The sequence below is a fragment of the Lithohypha guttulata genome (genome assembly GCF_036872675.1).
Source record: "Lithohypha guttulata strain CCFEE 5908 chromosome Unknown scaffold_3, whole genome shotgun sequence".
NCBI classification, from domain to species: domain Eukaryota; kingdom Fungi; phylum Ascomycota; class Eurotiomycetes; order Chaetothyriales; family Trichomeriaceae; genus Lithohypha; species Lithohypha guttulata.
The window spans coordinates 3,278,096-3,301,102 of NW_027042752.1; the positions used below are offsets into that span (position 1 = coordinate 3,278,096).

Sequence of the window (23,007 nt, forward strand, 5' to 3'; positions counted from 1 at the left end):
TGCTTTGTTGTCGACCTGCGATTACCGATCGCCCTGTAACATAACCTCTGTGCATTTACCTTCCAACCAGCATTCTTTTCTGCCAATCCTGTCTTTTGTACTCGAGTCCCACTTGCATTGAGAGCTGTCTATGTGAAAGAGTTTGGCAAATTGGACAAGAGGACCATCGACTGCATCAAGGACGTGCGGACACTTGAAGCTCGATTTTGGGGACAGAAGAAGAATAACCGGAGACTCATGACATGGTAGTCCATCGAGTACCGCTCTGACTGGCTTCCTCATTCAATCTCACGCGTTGAAGGTTGCTAGTGTTTCCTGCAAATCTTTGGCACGGCCTCTCACATCTACCCGAGCTCTGACCTCGACGCTTCTGGAAACTTGCTGGAGGTTCGAAACGTTGGAAGAGTGATTTTGGGACAGTATGGCCTTCTCCAACGCTTTGAGTGGGCGAGTCGAAGACCTGCGCTTCTTGAGGCCGAACAGCGATAGCCTGAACGAGCTTTCCTTCTCTTCGAACCTCTCGAGCAAACGCGATTTGGCTCCCTTCTATTCATCGGACGTGCGTAGCTCCCTGCAAAGACGCTTTACCACCGATTCAAGCAAGTTGGGCCTCAACCGTGCATCCTTCGGTCAGCAGTACTCTTCATTGGCCTCAGCATCGCAGAATGAGCAGAAGCAGATTTTTGAGGACATTCAAATAGCCCGTCGTAAGGCGCAGGAGCAGCTTGCCCTGCTTGATGAGAAGGAACGGAAGCTCCAGATGGGCAATGCAAGTCAAGATGTTGATCGTTTTTCCACTGGCTTCCAGCGTATGAGCCTGAATGGCCCTGTGAGTGAGCCCACTACACCTCCGGACTACGCAGAAGATGTGTTCTCCACGAGGTACTCTCGCTCTAGTCGCGTGTCCGTGAGCAACGTCACATCGCCTCCAGGACTTTCCAAGCGAACTTCAACGGCAAGCTCCAAAATCATGTCCCCTCCAGGCAATCGCATGTCTATGTCTGGGCTGTATTCAACTCACAGACAGTCCACCAAGTCTATGCCCGGTTCGCGGCGTGGCTCTGATGAGGAGGAAGATTACCTTGATCAGTTGCCTACAAACCGATCTGCAGCTGCTCTCAATAGGTTCTCGATGCCCGTCAATGGGTCCAGACACAGCGCAGGTGCTGCTATTAGGCGCAACGCAGCTGCCTTGAACGATCCCAATGTCATCTACGACGATGACCCAATTCACAACACTTACTCAGCATTAACTGGTGGCGTTGACGAGCCTTTCCCAACACTTAGTCGTGACGGAACTCGGGTGAGTCTAACTCTAGAATACTCTCACGTTGTGTATCACTTCTAACTCATTTCTCAGTTATCTGCAAATTTCGCTGCCGCTGAGATTGCCAATTCTACCCTGCTCGAAGAACCAGGGTATATTTACGAAACAAGGACCCGTCCTGGCCATACTAGTATGCCACATACCGACTCTAGCATGTATCGACCTGTTCTAAGTGGATTCGGTAGCCCTCCAGAAGGCAGCGATCTGTTACAGAGGAACCAACGTCATTCAACCGGTGTCACTTACGACGAGTCCCCTCCGGTTACAAATACCATCTCGTCGTCCTCTCGTCCCAATGTATTGCAAACTTCCTTCTCAAGCAACGACGTCCCAACTGTGAAGAAATCTTTTGGTATAGAGACTGGCGCTCTATCGCAGCCCGATTCTCAATTTCACGCTCATAACGTTAGTCTTGGACGCATCCCTATTGGAGCACTGCCCAATCGACAGAGTCGAGAAGTTGGAAAGATCGGTTACAATATTGGATCTACTAAATCCGAAGAACAGACTTTTGGTCTTCTTGGATCTACTTCATTGCAAGCAAGTGCTGCACCTTTCGGACCGGGCTTTTCTGCCGATCTCACAGTCTCCGGCTTGACTAGCCCCGTCGAAGCCTTTAGCCCACCAATGTATCAGTACAACATGGCTAGCTACAACGTCGGCAATGCTGCGGCATCACAACCGATGTCTGCACAGCCTGGATTTACTACATTGCCTAATAGTCAGTCCTACGGCCGTCAAGACGCGAGGAATGGACGACGAGGGCAGGACGCGTCACGATTCGATAATGTCCCCTGGGAAACTCTGATCACACAGCTTTATTCCATGAGTCGAGATCAGCACGGCTGCCGCTATCTTCAACGCAAGCTAGAGGAGGGTAATCCAGCTCATATCGAGGAAATCTTTCGAGAGACCTGCCCTCATATCAAAGAATTGATGACCGACCCATTCGGCAATTACCTATGCCAGAAGTTGTTCGAGCACTGTAACGATGAACAGAGGACAACGCTGATTGCTGAAGCTGCACCAGCACTTCCGAGCATTGCTCTGAACCAACATGGTACACGCGCACTACAGAAGATGATTGAGCACCTTCGAACTGACCAACAAATCAACATTGTCATCCAGTCTTTGTCCCACAAAGTGGTGGAGATGGTGCAAGATCTCAATGGCAACCACGTGATTCAAAAGTGCCTGCAGGTACTTGGTGCAGCGCGATGTCAATTCATCTATAGCAGTGTTGGTGCGTCATGTGTCATCGTTGGCACTCATCGACATGGTTGCTGTGTCCTTCAACGATGCATTGACCACGCTCAAGGCTACCAACGTGGCGAATTGGTTGCACAAATCACGCGATGTGCTTTTGATCTGGTGCAAGATGCCTATGGCAACTACGTTGTGCAGTACATCCTGGATCTGGACGAGATGCTCTTCATTCGACCGCTCTGCCAGAGTTTCCGCGGCAAGATTGCTGCTCTTTCGAAGCAGAAATTCAGCTCAAACGTCATTGAGAAGTGCTTGCGAGTGGCTGACGCGGACACCAGGGCAGAAATGCTAGACGAGATTCTGGCAGGAAACGAACTTGAGAGAATGCTACGAGATTGTTTCGCCAACTATGTTGTGCAAACTGCTCTGGAGTACTCTGATCATCGTCACAAGCAGCGATTGGTAGACTTGATAACACCAGTCCTACCAGCCATCAAGCAGACTCCTCATGGTCGACGCATCGCTACAAAGATCCAGACCATGAAGGTCAGTCCAACTCCAACCACAATGGACAATGGCTACCAGGGAGCAAGGTCCACTAACCGGAGACAAATCCAGATCAACGGAGGTGGTTTCGTCTATGGTGGTCGTGGCTATCCTACCCAACAATTCTCTCCTGACGACTATGCATCTGGATCCTCGAACACGATGCACCCTCTAGGTTTCACACCAAACCAGAACGGCTTTGCTCCCAACTACAACTCCGGAGTGGGTACAGGCAGCTACATCTAAGCGATGGAAGCCCGATACTCGAACTCCGACACGAAAAGTTTTCTTTTGTTTGCCACGATAGAGCTGTTTAACCAAATGAGTCACGATATATGTGATATGACCTGTATATTTTACGAGCTACAAGAAAATAGGACACTTGCATTACAACATGCCACTCTCTGGTCAGATGTGTTGGTATGGCCTGAAGGAAAGGCAACTGCATTCTGGAGATTCCTTGATCATGCTGTTGACAGCATTCACACAGATTTGATGCCGAGAGAAATTGGTTGGTGCATGACGAGAGGAACGCTTGTACTACTAGAAGCATGAAGCTGGAGGTTACGAGGCGATGAATGATGTATGCAGGAACTGAGTCCAAGTCGGCAATATGTACCAATCGTTTCACAGTGGTGAAACAGTATCTAAATCTCACACAAGGTGAAGCATTGAAGCAGTGCTTGGAGTGCTTCGGTGGTTGAGTGTGAGATGAGTGCCTATATATTACACAATGAATGACATGTATTATCTTGACTGCAGGTCTTGGTGTGGACAGTTCTTGTCTTGCCCTGCACAACAAAGTTGTTCTCGATCGCTCGCTCGCGTTTGGGAAATTGTAAATGCTGTGAAGGGTCTGATCCTTCTTTCGATGCAAGAGTGAGTATGGCTAACTCAGAGAAGAACGTTTCTGCTTGTTTCCAGCTCCGGTCTCAAACGGAAGAACCATATGAAACCTCAAGCTTCGTGTCTATCGTCAGTCTGCAGCCGTACTGTCTTATGTTGCTTCTAGAGGTCGGTCGACCACTTTATAGATTACTTCGTATTGCAGAATGTCAGTATACTGTATAGCTGTTAATACCGATTATAGACCAGGGTCTAGACAAGAGCTGAGCTCTCTGCCACAGGCTTGTTTTACGAGCTCTTGAAGGCAAAAACGCGCCAAGTATCGTGATTGACCGTGCCAACGCTTCTAGGCTCAATGTAACCTTAGTGCTAAAGCTAGATAGCGTGGAGCGAAATTTGTTCACGACAACTCACGCGTTCCTTCCCAGCTCGAACCACGATCTGACGCGAGAAGATCGCGACGTAGTATTGGTTGAGTGTTGCGGTACAGTTATGTGCTTGGATGAGTGCTCAAGGCTCGTGTTCTGCCAGATTGATATATCCCTCTACCTGTTATTCATACGATTGCAGTGAACGACCACTTGCTTGGTCGACCGACAGGCTATGGAGCATCCCTCTGATCGTACTTGATATATACCGTGGTTGTCTTCCGTATCGCCCTTCTGCTACTATTATCAGCATCCAGTACATCTTCACCGGTCTCATCACCTTCTGTGTTGTCGTCAAAATTACCCGCCATCTCCAGAATGCTGTCATCCATACGACCATACTTCGAGTTCTTGCTGCGCGAGATTGGAAGACTGCCACTGCGAGAGGACTTCTTGAGGTAGCTCGGCGCACTGCTCCCTCGTGAGCCATCACCCATCCAGCCAGGCGCAACGTGCTTGATGAAACGTCGAAGAGTGGGAAGAGACACACAAATAACGACGAGGTTTGCCTCGATATTACTGCGTCTTGAAGTCAGTATCAGCTATGGTGGGTTCTTCGAATACTTACATCCATATGCAAGGAACTGAGACAACCCAAGTCTGATCGACGTTCTGTACCATGGGTATCATCAGGACCAGTCGTATGATACTTGTCACCAAGGTCCTATGGAGTGTCAGTTTTGGTACTTCTACTAAGCTCGCTTCTTCACTCACGCCGAACCAACCACGAAAAGGATGACTAGACCTATCTTCTTGCCTCTTGGCATATGAAGTCGCAGCACCATCGGTAGTGGCAGCGTCAAGATCAAGAAGTCCGTAATAACATTCACTGCAGCAGTAGCGAGATATATCGCAGCTTTGTCGATACACTTGCCGCTCACGCTCAGATCCCAGTTCGCCGGTATTGGCTGGCATGGGAGTATCAAAGCAAAGATGACACCGATGCTATAGCAGACAACGATGGTCATGAGGATATAGATGCATACGTTGAACCATCTCAACTGTGAGATCTTGCGGTATAGAAAAAGAATCGAGAATTTCGCAAATCCAAGACAGGGTACGTATAGAACGGAGGCCACCATAATCACCTACGGATGTCAACATCTAGTCGAACTTGAGGTTGACGTACTTACTGTGCTGAAGTATTGGTACCTGGCCATTGGCATCTCCCATGCATGCACTCCACTCGCTTCGACGATCCAGAAATCTGCCAACTTTAGCAGCCAGCCGACAGGCAATGGTGGATACTCACGCGTCAAGATACTCTGTACGGCGATGCCAAAGACCTACTCTATTCAGTCAAGACGTCCCCTGTTTCGTCTATATACTCACATATGAGGCCAATAGTGTTGCGTCGTCAAGGGAGAAGTCCTTGATGATGAACACCTTGGTGTACATTCTTATTGCCAGGACCGATGTGCTCAATACAATGCCGATGCCAGTGATCCAGTATCCTGCAATATTGCCATTCCTAGCGGGATTGTCGAAGTCAACGATATATCCTTCAGGAGGTGGCAGTATCGTTAAGACACCGTTCGTGATAGACATCTCTGCTGACTATCTGGTAGGTCGATTGTGCTTTGAACCAATTCGAAACGCACCTCAAGGCAATCAAAGCGTATTGTGGCAGAGACGACTAATCAAGACGCAGGCAAGATGTCGTCCAGAGCAGCTGAAGTATATAATCAGTTCATTGATACTGTGGACAACTTTTCTGTACTTCTGTTGATATTACCTGCAGATCACGGTGGACTGTCTCATACCTGAAAGCTCTACACATCGCATGTTTCAGCAATTAGTGTCGTCGAACAGCTCTTCCGGCGCCTCACGTACACATCGCGATCTGCAATTCTCGGGCAAATGGTGGACCTGGTGTTGGTGACGAGCGGATTTCCGGTATTGAACGTTGAGTCTCCACAAGACCTGCACATACAAGCAATACGAGCTCAACGTTCTGCTTCGAGCGAGAGCTGCTTCGTCACAGGCTAGCACAGGGAACTCAAAATGATTACGAAGATGCGTGACTCATTTTGTAGACTGAATGACACTAACCTGCAGCACTCTCGGTCTCATGCCAATGACTGCGAAGGGCAGAGGCAGCACGATGGCGTGGCAGGTATCTTCACTTCGTGCGATCGAGTTTTGATTGCGTGGGCTTGCTGATACAGAAACAAGCCTCACTACCGTGAGCATCCACGACTAACCAGAACTTTGCAGGCAGTTTTATCGGATACAACGCCGACACATATCAGCTACGAACAGTGTGCCACCGTTTGCGTATGGATTCTTTAAACGGGAATGAGAGGACATACTTTGCACATTACAGAATCGAAATGGCTCTTCTCGAAACTCAAAAAGCTGACGCACTCCAGCTCCAGGCTACGAAAAGTCGTGTCTAAGGTGCATACTGTCCCGTTTTCCCCAGTCTGAGACAAGCTAGCTCGAGCTAATGGTCGTGAAGAGGTTCCAAGCAATTTCGCTGGGCCGTAGATGACCCACATTCGCGGACGTTTCCTCGCTCCACGCCCTGCCCTCGCCTTTGAGCTGCACAATGATCGACCGCTAAAGCAGGAACGTTGCCAAGACATCAATCCTGCTGGAGTCTCCTAGCGTTGTCGATCCACCAGAGCCATCCTTTCAGTCAATATGCATAATCAATATCATGCCATTTTCAACACTAGACCATCACTGTCAACAAATGATCGAGCAACTCGCACAGTATGGTTGCTGTCGGTGTCTTGCCAAGCGCCACATGAATTCGTGGGTTAAACTTCCAAAGTTCTCCGAAATAACAATCTAGACGATAACACATGTCGTGCACGCTACGGAAGGAATTATTTATCATGCTGGTTCTGAGAATGAACCTTCACAGCCACGGAGTCTGTCTCATTTACCTAGCTTTACTCGAAAAGAGTAAAGATGTACATCTCAACGTCGTTTAATGATCGCTCTGTGGACGACATTGTGGCGATACGAGGATATGTTCTTAGCGCATGATGTACTGCCAGGGGTACTGGTTCTCCAAGTCAAGAAGGCGATGTTGCTGATTGTGCAATTGACGACTACTCGACTTCTGTTCCATCGTCTCAAGAACCCTCCAGCCATTTCGAAGGCCCTCATTATCCGCGAACATGTATTCCGTTGAGATTCTACTGCTCGCTACCGCTGCCACGACCTTAGCAAGCTTGCAGCGAGCGGAGACTCATGCAAGTTACACTCCGAACAACCTCACAGTCGCTTTCTGCGTATGTCAGATTTTTCCGTCGACCAGGAAGGTACTAACTTGAACATAGTGTGAGGTTCTTGAACTTGCTGGACTCGGCGACTTGATTCTTTATCCTGGAGCCGAGTCATACGATGAACGAGTAGGTTCCTACTGGTCCGAGGCTGCTCAATTGACTCCGACATGTTTTGTCCAACCTCGAGACGCAGTCGAAGTAGCTCAGGTCGTTAGCACCTTGGTGGAATCCAATAACACCTATCCATGCAAGTTCGCCGTGAGATCTGCTGGACACACGACCTGGGCAGGGTCAAACAACATCGAAGATGGCGTGACGATTGATCTGGAGTTGATCAATAACACAATCTATTATGCCGAGAATTCGACAGCTGGTGTTGGTCCAGGTGCTCGGTGGTTGGGTGTTTACAAGACCCTCGATGCACTGAATATAGCTGCCGCTGGAGGAAGGGCAGGAACAGTCGGTGTAGGTGGATTGATTCTAGGTGGAGGCAACTCGTAAGTCTTTCGAAGGGTCGATGCATTGGGCTGTGACGACTGATAGTGGTTGAATGGTCTCACTAACGTTGCCAGTTTCTATGCTGGAAGGAAGGGAATGGTTTGTGACAACGTTGCAAACTTTCAAGTATGGCAAATACCTACCAATCTCCAAGATTGTGCTGACATGATCTAGGTTGTTCTGAGTTCAGGAGCAATTGTCGACGCCAACAACGAAACCAACCCAGACCTTTTCAGAGCCCTCAAGGGCGGCAACAATAACTTCGGTATAGTCACAAGATTCGATCTCGAGGTCTTTGAAACAACTTTGCTTTGGGGAGGTGTGGTAGTATACCCGAACGATACTACACCAGCTCAGCTGCAAGCACTCAAGAACTTCTGCGACAAGATCGAAAGCAATCCGTATGGCTCAGCCATAGGCATTTGGCAGTTCACTTCTCAGACTGACGCCACGATCATAATAAACGCCTACGATTATACTGCTGCCGTAGAACGTCCGGCCGTTTACGATGAGTTTCTTGCCATACCTGGTAATATCTCCGACTCCCTACGTATAACAAACATGTCGGACTTGACTCAAGAACTCGAGCAGGCTGCTGGGTACCGGTAAGTTTGGACATGGATTGCAGGTAATCACTGACACACTCTATTAGTGACTCGTTCTTCACCCTCACTTTCAAGAACGACATTCGCATGTATGAGAAGGCTATTCGAATGCATAACTCCTATGTTGAGCTCATCAAGGCTTCTGAAGCTGCTGGCAACTGGACCTTGCAAGACATGTTCCAGCCTCTACCAGCGATTTTCGCCAAGCACTCCGTTGAGATGGGCGGGAACATGCTTGGTTTAGATCGCTTTGATGAAAATCTCGTCTGTAAGTCTACACTGGATCTCTCTTTCCGGGCGTTCGATCCACTGACGTGCATGCAGTATGGCAGACATATCTTGCCTGGCAAGCACCTGACCAAGATGACCTCTTCCATTCCTTTGGTGATGCGTTCATTGCGGAGCTCAAAGACTATGCTATCAGTATCGGAGCTGACAACCCGTTCATCTACCTCGACTATGCATACAAGACTCAAGATCCCCTAGCCAGTTACGGGAAGGAGAATTATGATCATATCAAGGCTATGGCGGAGAAATACGACCCTCTTGGTGTGTTCCAGACCATGGTACCTGGTGGCTTTAAGATTAGTAAGGCTGGAGAACCAATTGAGTGAACGGTTGTGACTGTGTATCCAAATGAGGTTCGAGACATACAAAATTGATATATACAAATGTAGATATATACGCAGTTTTCGTAAATAATTCAGGTCGGCTTGGACTTGCAGCATCAACGTTCCCAGTTCATAGACAAAAATTCGCTGTCTATTCGTACAGGTCGTAATTCCTGCCGCAGAAATAAACATGACACTCCCACAGCTCACTGCTGCACAGGAAACCTCTTCACCAACCACTCCCCAATAGCACCAGCAATCTTCTCAGGACATTCGTACAAACACCAGTGCCCAGCCTCAACAACCTTCTCCTCAAGATCGCTCACAAGCCCCATCTCCTTCGCCTCCGCCATCAAATCCGTCCTACAAACCCAATCCCCCGTCTGCCCCACATACAACATCGGCGCATCAATCTTCCTCAAATCCTCGCCCCCTGGCCCAGGCCTACAAAACGCCGCATCATCCTCCAAGTTCGCATTAATCGCCAAGTTGTGATAATAGCATACTGGCCCTTCGAACCCGTCCCTCGACATGCGCGCGATGAACCGAGCTTTCTGTCTGTCACCTTCGGGGTATGGTTTTAGAGGTACTGACTTCTCACCGGCCCACTTCCCGGTCCCAGTGACATACTCCCTCATCGCGTTCTTGGTACAAAACATCTCACGCATCCAGATATCTCGACCGTTCTCCTCAGGCAGCGGACTGGGATAATTCCCATTATTCACCTCCCAGAACCTCTCGAGATTCTCCCGCATTAGATCTGGTGCGTCGGGAGCGACGAAGAACTCCCAATAACTCCATTGCGGGTAGCCGAATTTCTTGGTCGTTTCGTGGTTTGCGGTCCAGAGGCTGAAGGGTTTGTCGGTGGGGACTTGGTACGCGAGACTGAGGATGCAGAGGCCGATGCAGCGCTGGCGATGGTGGAGGTAGAAGCGCTGGGCAGTTAGGCTCCCCCAGTCATGGCCGATGGGTATGATGCGTTGTTGGCTGGAGGAGATGCCTTCTGCGTCGAGGATTTGAGCGAGAGAGTTGGCTTGTTGTCTGTAGTTGTAGAGGTGGGGATTGGTGGGTTTGGAGCTGCCGCTGAAGCCGAGGAGGTCGGGGAGGATCATGGGGTAAGGAAGGTTTTGGAAGTGTGGCATGGCGCCGGCCCACATGTGGGCGTCGTCGGGGAAGCCGTGGAGGAAGAGGAGGATTGGGAGGGAGGGGGATGAGTTGATTTGGGAGGTGAAGTTTAGGGAGAGGTAGTAGCTGTATGTTAGGTTGTTGGGCTTGGTTATTAGTGATTTGTGAAAGAAGTTGTCCATGGAATCCATGGTTGTGGTTTGCGAATGAGCTCTTGTGAGCTGTGTTGATTTATTAGTGTCTGCTAAGTCAGAAGGATAAGTGCGCTATTGATGGTTGTAGCCAAGCGGTCGCAGTGAACGAGAAGACCTCGACGACAGCAAGTTGACAGAATCTATCTCGTTAATTCAGAACTCAATACCTCGACCGAGGACATGGATCATATAGCATTGGCACAAGTCCTCTCTCCGCATTTCGAGTATTCCGTCATCAAAAAGTAAATTGCTCTTGATCGTCGCAAATCTACGTCCTCTCCGAATTTCAAAGAGGCTCAGTCTGAAGGCTTAAATTGCTTGAGACACAGCATTATGTCGAAAGAGACAACTGTAGATACGAATATTGAGATGTTGTAAGCGGTTCCACGAGAACCTGGCTTGGCGTTGTTCAAGCGGATACACGTGGCATCATACTATTTCCAGCAGAGCATGCCTACCCTTTAGAAAGCCAACCAAGATTCATCTTGCAGCATGGAATAATACATGCCGTTGACTTGATCTCCCTGTATCTGCGCATCAAGAAAGGTCGGGTCAAACTCAGCTTGCGAGAGAAAGTCTTGAAGCGAAGGCTCTGCAAGCGCCATTTCCGCAGTCATCGTCGGCTGGAAAGCGCTGCCGGGAGTTGTACTTGAAGGAGTAGGAATTGATCCACCATGTCCTTGGAGCATTGTAGCTGCGTTTGACAGCGCATTGAGTGCCTCTAGGCTTGAGTCTCCTTTGAACGCAGCCATGCTAAGCTTAATGCCTTCAAGATGGCGGACCATTTCCTTGGCTCCGTAGTTACCATTCTGGTGTAGTTGTTCGATGAACTGACATGCGGACTCGAAGCCGTCCTTGTCAGATTCGTCATTCTGACCAATGGAGAGGCTGGAGATGGCAAGGATGGTGGCTGAAGCAAACAGATATTGTGTGTAGGTGTAATCGAATATTGCGAACGACCCATCGATCCAAGTATCTGTCAACAGACGATGAGAATGTCTTGCGCAACGAATACATGCTTCAGAAAGTGCAAGCGCAGGTTCTCCAATGACCTGTTTGAAATCCGTTCCTCTACCAGGACTAAGCCACAGCTCTCTGTGGGCTCGAATGACATGCAGCAGGATCGGTCGTGTCGTTTGTATGACGTACTATTTCTTTTTGTCAGTAAGTGTGCCATGAGATGAAAAAGGACTTACCTGATTGAAAGTAAGATGTAGCCATTTTTGTGGTCTTTGTAGAGGTTGCAATCCCAATGAGGCTGGCAGCTGAAGATGCTTTGGAAGTCCTTCTACCCAGGCTCTCAACTCTTTCAGGGCCGCCTGGACTCGCTGAGAGAACGCAACTTGCGTTGGCCTGCGGTTGTAGATAGAGTGTATGATATTGCGAGAGAGCCGAGCCAAGCGTATACTGGCATTAGCGTACTCTTCGTCGGGGAAGTCGCTTAGATCGTCCTCAGAAAGTCCAGCGTTTGAGGGAAGGTCAGCTCCGATCTCATCGTCCTGAATTGAGACAGGGTGTCCAATCTTACCGGCCCATAGCCGTTCCAATGTGTAACAAGTCCACCATACTCGCACACGATGTTCTCGTGCCGCTCGATCGGTTAATTGAAATTCGGGGATCTTCTGATGCAACCCCATGATTATACTTGTGCGAACAGCAGCACTTGCTAGATAGTAAGCACTATGCCGTCTATTGAGCAAGAGCGAATACATGGACTGTCGCGTTGTCAGTAAAGAATCAGCAGGAAAAGCCAGCATGCACATACCAACAACAGCAAGACTTCAATCCAGTCCATCTGGGGCCGTTCACGTACTCCTCGTATTGTTCGACATGCACGGGCAAAGTAGGCAAGACCAGGAAAAGTGTCCTCAGATGTTGATTGCGTCCTGCACGAGTATGCCTCTCCAAGCGCGAACAAGGCTTCTAGCTTGCATGTGAAGATAGTTCTCGGTGCGAGGGGGTTTCGGTAGTGGCGTTTCAGACCATTATAAATATCAGTCTTTCTAACACAATAGTAACAGGATCCAACAGTGTCAAAGGCTGTCTTGATCAACAACTTCGCTCGTGCTAGCGAAGGCCATGGGACATCAGTCTCGGCCAGAGTGATGAGTTTTGCATCTGTCACATAGTCCATCCTAGGTATGTGTTCCGCAACGCCATTTGGTTGCAAGGTCTGTCGAAGACGCGTTGCGAAAGCAGCGTCAGCAGCCTCACTGATATGAATGGGTCCAGAATTGGCTAGAGGGAAGAACCAAGATCTCTCATCATGTAACGGATTTCGAGCTTCACTGGCTTCAATAGCCAACTCCGGTACCTTCGATGCGCCATCTGCGACATGGCCTGAGCTATTCTGGACCTCGTTCGCCTGGCTTCGTTCTCGAAGGCGCCGATTTTCTGCTACTATTCTCTCGACGTAGTTTGAGCTTACAGTGATCTTGGAGTCCCGTGTAGGATAAATGCAAGCTTCAGGATTCCTGGTTTGCGCACAATGAGTACATGGATGACCAAAAGAACATTTGATCTTCCGAGAATGGCATGGCCCACAAGCGATAGGCTTCTTTCGAGGCTTATCGAATATTGCAGCTTCGGCTTCTACCTCGGACAGCTTTCTCTTCTTCGCCGAATCTTCTTGAATGGTTTCTGAAGACATCACCACGGTATACGTGTGAGGATCGGATTGCATGAGTGGGAAGCGGCGAACTTGTACAAAATCCCGGCTCTCCACCGGCCACGAACACGTGCCTGCCGAGCGTTACTGTGCTACTAATTACCAGTACAGTAAGGAGGACCAGGCACTACTATGAGCGCACATATTACGAGGAAGATCAACCAATATAATTCTAGTATCAATATGACCGCCTCAGATAGTGGTTGATAATATATCAGTATGTCGAATTGAGTACTCAAGTAGTAGCTACCACAGAATCCTCGCCTTTCACACCATTTGGAAACGTTCTAGTATCTTCAATCTCCTTTTTAGTTTCTTCCACCGCCTGTTCCAGAAAGCCAGGCCTCCACTTCTGCAGTAGAGGCCCCATCGTCGATTTTACATCGTCATCGCCTTCTCGCCAAATATCCTCCATCGTGTCAACCACGAGCTCTCGTACTGGCGGTCGCATCAAGTATAGATATTGTAGTGCCTTCTTGCAGATATCAACGGTCGCTGGATCGCGAGTCAGAGGCCTGACTATCGACAGAATATTATGGTTCAGCGAAGGCAGTTCGGAAAGAAAGCGTATCAATATCCGATGGTCGTCCTTGTCGAAGCGAGGAATCAGAGTCTGAAAAAGTTCCCTGGTCCAGTAGTCATAATGTGGCGTTCTAGAGTCAGTCTTTGTCGTCGGTGCGTCGCCATTAGCCGTTCCAATGACTTGGATTTTGTCGGCATACCATTCTTCTGTCAGCCAGGTGAGTCCCAGAGAGAGACGGTGCTTCCAATCATCCAAGACATAATCGAACAACTGGCGACGGATCAGGTTCGCAGCATTGGGATGGTCTGGAGAAGGTCCTGTCTCAATAGGTTGGTCGTCGAGATCCACTTCGCTCTCAATGAGAGAGTGGAGTCCGGCAGGTGCACGCGTCGCAAGCCTGGTGAAGAGGGTCAACCACGAATCTTTGTCGTTCGAGCTTCCTGCTAGTCGATTGATACCTAGCTTCTGCCGAAGGACGCTTGAATTCTGTTCGGAAGATAGGGCAGTCTCGAAAACATGCGCGACTGTCTGCATTGTAAGCATGTTTAGCTCTGTTTCGTTCAGAGGTTCTGGTTTGGGTAACTCGACAGGCCCCAATTCCAGCGCTGGCTGTGGTAACACATCCTCTAGAGATTGCGGTCCACCAGAGACCATATTATCTGAGCTGGACAACGCCTCGGGGTCATAGTCATCGTCGTCTTCAGCGGTAATGCCGGCTGACTTTCTAGCGGCTTCTTGAAGTGTTTGATACCTCTGCTGTACCTCCGCAATTGCTTCGTCCAACGATTTTGAGTCGACATGTTGCATAAGCATACTCGAGATCATGCTAACGATGTCTTCACGCAAGATTTTGACGTCAAATTGTTGGAAGTCCGGGTTATCAATCAAGGTGTAGAGTTGAGCATATGAAACGGGAGGAGAAGCCATGGATGGGAATCTTCGCACCGGCTCTAACTTCTGTCGTTTTACAGCGTCGATCTCGTCGACCGAATCAGCTGGTCGTTTCAGAGACTGTGCCTGGGTGAAGACGTTGACTGTATTGCTTTGCAAGCGTCGCAGGTAAAGGTCGATCTTCTCAGCAAGTGGATGCTGGGGCATTATCCGCATGACAAAGCGCAAGAGTGCTCTGGTTGTCCTTTGAAGAGACTTTATTACGACAATCTGGCGAGCAGTCATCGGACCACCAGCGGCACGTAACGGATTGTAGTTCAGCACGGTCAACAGTATCTTGGTTTGTATAGCGGGACGTGTTTTGATCAAAACTGCTAAACTGTTCATGGTGGCATCAACCAGCAATGGATCACTATGTCTTGTCAGGGGATTTATGAGCTGGGATCCGTCTCACTTACATTGAGTTGTCTTGTATCACAGTCAGGAGCCTGTCAAGTATTCCTGATGTTTCGGCCTCGAGATTGGGTAATGGAAGTAATGGGTGGTTTCTGGGCACTAGCGATATTGAGGTCTCGTTGTGCTCCGGTCTCTGTGTATCTGTTAGAGCCCATAATGTACCAGGATTTGTGATCTCGACGTACTCTTGGATCGGCTATAAGTCCTGGTGTCTGAACCTGTACCACCTTTTGCAGGAATTTGATGCTCGCTATGCGGATAGGCATAGGCGCAACATCCATCCTTTGCAATATATTCTGTTTAATAGCGGTCATGTCATGCCAGAACAGAGAAAGGTCGGGCTGAGCAATTCTGTAACACCATGTATCAGAAAAGAAACATACCGATGCAGGAGTCTACATACACTTTCCGAAACATATAGGGATATATACTGGCACAAGCTTGGATAGCAGTCTTGACCACAGTTGTATCCTCATTGGGTGTATCAAGCATGCGTCGTAGCAAAGTCATTACCATATCCGATATCATCTGCTCTTTCTGTTGCCCTGGCAAGGCTGGGGTCGCAAAGACTTCTGCAATAAATTCCGCTCCCCATCTTCGTACTTCGACGGCGTGCTGACCTTGGAGGATGGGAACTACTCCAGTCACAACTGAACTATACTGATTGGGGTCCTCGAGGCAGACTCGACGAACCTGTTCAAGTCTAGGCAGCATTTCTGCCGCAGACTGATTTGGCGCAGACATAGCGAATGGCGCGTGTCAGGAAGCGAAGTCCAGCACTCTAAGAATCTACGGAAGCAGAAAGGGCGCGGCTGCAAAGGAGTGTCGATGTTGTAATGTGGAGGATGAACATGGGGACTGCTGGTGACGACAAGTACAGGCCGAGGGTCGTGAGCGTCGCTAATATACGTTTTCCTGTCGTGATCGAGGCGAAGGTTTCTTACTGTTCCAAAGCTTGCGTTGGTTAGTGATATGTGATAGTAAGACACCATCGAAGTGTGGAAGGGTTGTGCAACGCGACTGCCCCAAATTGTAGTCCGGTAGCTTCCCGATTCGTATCGGGTCCAGAGTAAGTTCTCCAACAACGACCGCATTTTATGTATCGATACGTGCCAGGTCCGGTCAAACCTTATTGGCTCCTGGTAGAATTAAATTTACCTTTCGACAGTGTACTGCGGACACTAATATCAATACTGAGATAGTGACAGCATACAATTGAGTCTAGAGGAGCGAAATACGACTTGCCAAAGTGCGAGGAATCATGCAACGACATCCGGCGAGACAGGCGTTCGTAGAGGACGGCGACGAGGTGAGTTGACAGTCCATCTTACACGTTTTGGAATACACTTATTCATGCGTTGATTCAAGATCAAGGTCAACCTTTCGCGGAGTCATGTCGCTGACTGGCATGGCTGAGGATAGGCTACAGAGAGAGGCATAAGTCTGGCTGAACTGCGTAAGTGGCCACTCTCACGGTGCAATCTTCTATGGTCAAGCAAGATTAACAATGACTTAGCTATTGATCGCAACTATGATCTGCCTGCAGGGGCTGGAGGAGCTGCTCCAGAACGAGCCTCCGCTTTGTTGTCTCAGTTCGATCGAAAACGAAGGGCAGCACAGCTGGCTGTACCCACGGACGATGCGAAAGTTCGAATCAGACTACGTGAGTTGGGTGAGCCCATCACGCTATTTGGCGAAGGACCAGCAGATCGGAGGAACAGACTGAGGGAACTCATGCTCGTTGATGAAGAGGAACATGGTGCTGCAAGTCCGGATGTTCAGATGCAAGATGCTGAGGACAATATTGACCAGGAAGAGGAATTCTATACTGAAGGACTAAAAGATCTTCTGAAAGCACGACAAGAGATTGCCAGATACTCCTTGCCAAGAGCGCAAGCTCGGGTAGCCAGGCAGAAAGAGGAGTCTTCTATACCGTTACGGACACATATCAAGCATCGCAAAGCTATCAAGGAGAAACTGCAGGGCTTTGAGCTGTTCGGCACACAAATCGCAGGCGATCGTCCTGTGAGCATCACAAGATTCGCACCTAACGGAGAAATTGTTGCTGCTGGTAATTGGAGTGGAGGCATCAAATTATTGTCTGTGCCGAACTTAGAAGAAAAAAGGTCGCTTCGAGGTCACACAGGAATAGTGGGCGGTATATCGTGGTTTCCTGGAGCCACGCTGCCCTCATCTGGTGTGTCAGATAGCGTGCTAAACCTTGCTTCTGGTGGAGGAGGTCAGGGAGGCGCAAGTGATATTCACCTTTGGTCTCTCGAGGAAGACACACCAATATCGACGTTGCAAGGTCATTCTGATCGTGTATGTCGTGTGGAATTTCATCCTTCCGGCAAGTATCTAGCGTCAGCCTCATTCGACACAACATGGCGTCTTTGGGATGTTGAAACCACTACCGAGCTCTTACTCCAGGAAGGTCATTCACGGCAAGTCTACACCGTCGCATTCAATACCGATGGGTCTCTGTTAGCAAGCGGCGGGTTCGACAGCATAGGTAGAATATGGGATTTACGATCAGGCAGAACCGTCATGATACTGGAGGGTCACATTCGAGAGATCTACAGTTTAGACTGGGGCATTGACGGATATCGAGTTCTGTCGGGCTCGGGCGATGGCTGGGTCAAGTGCTGGGACCTTCGTGCCGTCAGAAATATCGGCGGTATAGGAGCTCACAACGGCAACGTCTCCGACTTGCGCTGGTTCAAAGGCATCGACGGCGATATGACCACCAAACCCGACGTGAGCATGGAAAATGGCGTGCGAAACGACACACAGCCTCGAAAAGCAGGCACGTTTTTCGTGTCAAGTGGTTTCGACAAGAACGTCAACATATACTCGGCTGACGACTGGGGGCTAGCAAAGCGGTTGAGTGGTCATTCGGGGAACGTGCTGAGTGTGGATGTGAGTTCGGATGCGAAGTGGGTCGCCAGCAGTGGTCACGATAGAACTGTGAAGATTTGGGGACGGGACGATGGAGAAGGTATATGAGTATTGCTACAACTACCCGGTCTTTTGAGTAGCACGACGGCCTAGATAAATAGCGGAGGTGTAATAAGACCTGCTCACGACACCCAACTCTGCACGGTCGAAGAAAGACCGGCGAAGCACATAGATGGCTTGAACGCAACTAGTCCTTATGATATTCATGCTTCGTCTAAATACCACGAATCGAGTCAATGATGATATTGAAGATCGAAGTCGTCAAACTCATTAGAAGTACTATGGTCAAGGAGGGCAAATTGATTGATGAAATATCGTATCGAATGTTGGGATTGTCGTGTGGTCAAAAGCTTATGAATAAAAATGCAAGCAATACTGGCACATCACATGGAGTATACCACGCTCGGACAGCACGACAAACCGCAAAGAAATACCGATGCAATCGAGTTCAATGAATAACATGATCAAAAATATCGAGTCCACGATCGTTTCACATAAATTCTGCATACAGCTCAAAAAAATATACACAAAAGCGCTTCGATTTTCCAAACCGACAAGCCAGCTTCCCAAAACAAGGCTTGCCCTTCCACAGCGCCAATGCTCGAGTGCATGGTTTTTCGATGATTGTTATCCTAGTCCTATCTAGTATTGCAGGGTGACCTCTTGGCCCTTGACCTTGCCAATGACGATATCTGGAGCATATTTGGGGATGACTTCGTCGTCGTGGAGCATCTCGAATTCCTCAGAGGCGTCTCTGCCCATGTGTGAGAAGAGAGCTTGTGGGCCACTGGTGTAATGTTAGTACCGAAGATCAGATTGGGTGGGATGTTTTGGATGACTTACCCTGGATGCTCATCGAGCCAGTTAGTTACGTCCAGGACGATACCCTTGACTGCGATCCATAGATCGTCCTTCTTGTTGTGCTTGGCGACCTCCTCGAGGGTGAACTCCTTTTCTGGGATCTTGAAATCGGCAGGTTCTGGATGGTCCTTCTTCTTGGCAGGATCCTGGTTCTTGTTGCCGTCCATGACTGGGGCGGCTGAGCGCTGTGCTTGTCGAGATGTTACGTCGTCGCCAGCAGTGGCGTTGGCTGAACCATCAGCACCTGTGTTCCATTCCACGGATACCTTGCCTGGCTGGTTTGGGTCGATATGGAGCGATATTTGACCAAGACGTTGTGCAGCACCAGTGATGCCACCTCTTGTAAGTTCTTGGAACAGATACTGTGATGCTGAGGCACCAGCGACACGCCCGTAGACGACGCAGCCTAGCAGGGAGGAACCACCCAATCGGTTTGCGCCGTGCACACCACCAGCAAGTTCACCGCAGGCGAAAAGAGACTCGAAAGGCTTCTGCTCGCTATTGAGGACTTGGGCTTTGTCGTTGATCTCGATGCCACCCATGGTGAAGTGCAGTACGGGCTCCATAATGGCGACGTGGAAAGTGTCGTCAACATTAACTGGCATGTTATGGTAGTACTTCTTACCCCAAGGATCCTTGATCTTGCCTTCATAAGTGTCGTTGTAAGTCTGGAAGTTCTTCTGAAGCTCTTCTGCGCTGATACCCATGTCCTTGGCGAGCTCCTCGCCGGTCATCTTCTTCATGAGACCTCGGCCGGAGTAGTGGCGGGTGTGGAAATCGAGTACGTTGGAGGCTTTAGAATTCAGCACAAGTCTAATGGGCCATTTGCCCTTCTCCTTCTCCTCCCACATCTTCCCGGAGACGTAATCTCTATGGCCGAGATCGTCACAGAAGCGCTTGCCTTCGTTGTTGAGCAGGATACCACCTTCACCGCGGAGAGCCTCAGCGGCCAAGAACTTCCATTTTGAGCCTGGGTCTTTGGGGTCAACGAGACCTGTTGGGTGAACTTGGACCTTGTCCATATCGATGTCGTTTGCGCCAATAGCCATCAACATCTTGTGACCATCACCAGTAGCATGAGCACCGTTTGTGGAGGAAAGGTCGAATGTGTCTGGTCGCCACTTCTTGAGGAGAGAGTCCTCGCCGAAATCAGCAGCATAGCCACCGGTGGCCAGAACGACGACACCGTCGATGGAATGTTTCTCGCCACCGAATTCATAGGTGACACCAGTGACCTTGTTGCCGTCTTTGTTCAAGGACAAAACCTTGGCCTTCTTGATAACTTGTATTCTTTCTGGGTCAGTCTCGACCAATTGTTCCAGCCTCTGCATCAGTGCGTATGTGATGGCCATACCAGGGAACTTGGCATCGTGACCTCTGTGTGTTCGTGGGAAAGAGTGACCACCCAAGCGTGAGACAAGGGTGAGATCTAGGTTGAAGACATCTTGCAGCCATTCGACGGCCGAAGCGGACTGGTATGTGAGGACTCTAATAAGATCGGGCCTGGCCTTATCTCTGGCGGATTTGAGGGTATCCTCGTAGAATTGCTTGACGCTGTCCTGGATCTTGAGGTCTACCTGAGCTCTGGTCAGAGCACCATTGATACCGGATGTGGCTTTTGTCGAGTTGCCACCAAAGAAGGCTATAGATTATCAGTGCGCGCTCTTGCAGAGGCTCATAGGCTACATACTGTTCTTGTCAAGCAGCAGCACGTTGCCACCGTTCAAGTAGACTGTGTGAGCTGCGCTCAAGCCAGAAACTGAAGCACATGTCAGCAAGAGATCACCATGAATACTGTGGGCCATGCTTACGGCCACCACCGACCACAATAACTCGTGGAGCAGGCATCGTGACTATCGTTGTAGAAGAAAAGAGGGTGAAGGTAGACGCGACTCTCGATGGCTGTTCGAGAAAGAGACGAGGAGGAAGCACAAAGTATGTGAAGCAATCCCCTAGATACTGAAGAGGTTGCTCGTGCTTGTGGACACAGATCGTCGGGCCCTTCAGAAAGTCTGATCACCTGCGCCGGACTTGCTCCAGTTTTTGAGAATGCCGAGGCAACACTTCCGCCCCAGAAATTCGAGATTCAGACGGCAAAAGCTAAACTCACCCCAGATCAGCAATGCCCGCCAATAGTGTACAAATGAGATCTCGACAAGAATAATCCGTCAGAAGAAAACTGCGTTCGAGGTCTTGTGCAGACTCTTTATCACTGAGAGCCTAGTACAGGTATACTTTTCATATTCGGACAAGTCTACGGCGAGAAAGCGCCGCAAACTGCCATGAGCAGACATCTATTTCGTAGGGGACTTGCCTTTTTCGACGATTGACCCGCATTCAAGACTTGGTTGCCGTGGGAGAAGCACCGCGTGTCGATGTGGGGAGAGCTTTGAATCTCCTTCTTTCTCTTTGGTCGGAATGAACTGCGAGGGTGAATTTTGAAGACGTTGCCTGTAGCATTGATTCTCTACACTTTGACAAAGGCAACCACGAAAGATTAGTGCCTCGGAGGTCCCATTTTCCTCTCCCCAGGAAAGAGCACATGCCAATCCGACAACTCGATTTCAAGTTGAACAATGACTTCCTCCCCAGCTTCATTGACATGTGAACGTTCTCTCCAGCAGATCATCTGATGCTACCTACGTCCATGACGACAGTGACAAATCCTCTCTTCAATCAGAACAGCCCATAGAACACCATGTCAATGGTCCTGATATAACATTCCTCTGTGTAATGCAATATTAAAACAGTCTCACTCCCCTGAAGCCGATGAAAAAAAGCTGCTAGAACGACACAATCAAGAAGCGGGCAAGCCTCATACTCTTACAATCTGGTTTCCTGATGTCCATCAACTCCCTCGAACCCTGTGCTGTTACTGATCACACATGACAGATGTCATTATTCTGACGTGTTATAGCTTAGTCCTTCTGCCTGTTGTGTCGATAGCCGGTGCCCAACATGCTGCAGGTCATCAGTCGAGTCTCGGCTTGCTGAGGAGGGGCTTGACCGAAGGATACCGTCGTGGTGAGTGACGGGTTGAAGCCTCTGCGACAACGCCAGTAGGAATTACCAATACTCACAGACACTGCCTACCTAGCGGCCATGTCCTAGGCAGGCACGTAGTGCTCGCACACGTTTCAACCAGAACTGGCCTTCGACACGTCGGTACTTTGCCTGCTCAATCCAACCCATCTCGAAGAGGTGACACTCGACGCACTCCCCAGTAGCGAACGATTTGTCGTGGACGACGTGATGCTCGACGCTGAAGACGACAAACGTGCGCTATTGCTTCCATTTCTCTGTTCGTTTGCGGGCTCCTTGTAAAACTTCGTGAGTCGGATGGTTTGGTACCTCATCTTGACCTCGGGTAATCTTTCACAGTAATCTTTCCAATTCCTAATCGCTCAATGGGTATTTCTTCAGGTTTTGCACTTGCAGTCCCTCAACGATAACATACACAAAGAACGACAGCAACTGAAATTGGAAAGAAGTCATTGTTTCACATTGACGGAGCACTCCTCACCTTATTCTCGTCGCTTGGTACTCAGAGTCGTCTGTCAATGACGCAGACGCGATGATTCGTGGATGTTAGCCGTGTTAAGGAATCTTTCGGAAAGAAATGGGCTTGGTACTTTTCCGAGGTCTAGGCTGCTGTCTCCAATCACACCCAGATAATCACAACTCTTACCTAACAGCGATGGTATCGAGGGAGTCTGCTGCCTTCGAGATCGTGAAAGAAATATAACTATTGCAAGTAAAGCATCGTCGAAGTGAGCGGTTCTCAAGATGGGACGTTTCCATGCTCGAGTCTGCTTGATTGGTTGTGGACAAAGAGCGAGTTGCCCACGACTCATCGTCAATGGTGCATCACTAGGTGATGGTTGCTCCCGCTAATCTCACGTACATCAGCCTATTTTAAGAAGCTTCTCGTTTGACACGCTTCGTACACCTACTCTTAGTCTCAGTGTTACAGATATACGCAAGAAAATCATTTTAAGGCCTCCCAAACCCCGTCTTCAAAGACC

General features: G+C 49.2%; 8 protein-coding genes across 8 annotated transcripts; 3 read left to right on the forward strand and 5 right to left on the reverse strand.

Moving 5' to 3' along the window:
• Positions 1–421: 421 nt before the first annotated feature.
• Positions 422–3,325, forward strand: LTR64_004992 (uncharacterized protein; the record flags this gene model as incomplete). The annotated part of the gene is made up of 2 exons (XM_064899335.1): positions 422–1,303; positions 1,361–3,325. 2 exons carry the CDS (start codon positions 422–424, stop codon positions 3,323–3,325), a joined length of 2,847 nt encoding a protein of 948 aa, XP_064755292.1.
• A 1,201-nt stretch (positions 3,326–4,526) lies between these two features.
• Positions 4,527–5,901, reverse strand: LTR64_004993 (uncharacterized protein; the record flags this gene model as incomplete). The annotated part of the gene is made up of 5 exons (XM_064899336.1): positions 4,527–4,872; positions 4,922–5,017; positions 5,068–5,441; positions 5,487–5,639; positions 5,686–5,901. 5 exons carry the CDS (start codon positions 5,899–5,901, stop codon positions 4,527–4,529), a joined length of 1,185 nt encoding a protein of 394 aa, XP_064755293.1.
• Positions 5,902–7,484: 1,583 nt separating this feature from the next.
• LTR64_004994 (uncharacterized protein) lies at positions 7,485–9,309 on the forward strand (the record flags this gene model as incomplete). The annotated part of the gene is made up of 6 exons (XM_064899337.1): positions 7,485–7,598; positions 7,647–8,089; positions 8,165–8,216; positions 8,265–8,695; positions 8,743–8,963; positions 9,020–9,309. 6 exons carry the CDS (start codon positions 7,485–7,487, stop codon positions 9,307–9,309), a joined length of 1,551 nt encoding a protein of 516 aa, XP_064755294.1.
• Positions 9,310–9,457: 148 nt separating this feature from the next.
• On the reverse strand, positions 9,458–10,622 carry LTR64_004995 (uncharacterized protein; the record flags this gene model as incomplete). The annotated part of the gene is made up of 2 exons (XM_064899338.1): positions 9,458–9,479; positions 9,517–10,622. The coding sequence occupies 2 exons, from the start codon at positions 10,620–10,622 to the stop codon at positions 9,458–9,460; spliced, it is 1,128 nt and encodes a 375-aa protein (XP_064755295.1).
• A 464-nt stretch (positions 10,623–11,086) lies between these two features.
• LTR64_004996 (uncharacterized protein) lies at positions 11,087–13,275 on the reverse strand (the record flags this gene model as incomplete). Its single annotated transcript, XM_064899339.1, has 3 exons — positions 11,087–11,773; positions 11,822–12,340; positions 12,391–13,275. 3 exons carry the CDS (start codon positions 13,273–13,275, stop codon positions 11,087–11,089), a joined length of 2,091 nt encoding a protein of 696 aa, XP_064755296.1.
• A 253-nt stretch (positions 13,276–13,528) lies between these two features.
• On the reverse strand, positions 13,529–15,907 carry LTR64_004997 (uncharacterized protein; the record flags this gene model as incomplete). The annotated part of the gene is made up of 4 exons (XM_064899340.1): positions 13,529–15,119; positions 15,166–15,296; positions 15,349–15,514; positions 15,567–15,907. 4 exons carry the CDS (start codon positions 15,905–15,907, stop codon positions 13,529–13,531), a joined length of 2,229 nt encoding a protein of 742 aa, XP_064755297.1.
• Positions 15,908–16,424: 517 nt separating this feature from the next.
• Positions 16,425–18,169, forward strand: LTR64_004998 (uncharacterized protein; the record flags this gene model as incomplete). Its single annotated transcript, XM_064899341.1, has 3 exons — positions 16,425–16,472; positions 16,586–16,619; positions 16,680–18,169. The coding sequence occupies 3 exons, from the start codon at positions 16,425–16,427 to the stop codon at positions 18,167–18,169; spliced, it is 1,572 nt and encodes a 523-aa protein (XP_064755298.1).
• A 594-nt stretch (positions 18,170–18,763) lies between these two features.
• OSM2 (Osmotic growth protein) lies at positions 18,764–20,830 on the reverse strand (the record flags this gene model as incomplete). Its single annotated transcript, XM_064899342.1, has 4 exons — positions 18,764–18,908; positions 18,965–20,624; positions 20,673–20,741; positions 20,794–20,830. The coding sequence occupies 4 exons, from the start codon at positions 20,828–20,830 to the stop codon at positions 18,764–18,766; spliced, it is 1,911 nt and encodes a 636-aa protein (XP_064755299.1).
• Positions 20,831–23,007: the final 2,177 nt, after the last annotated feature.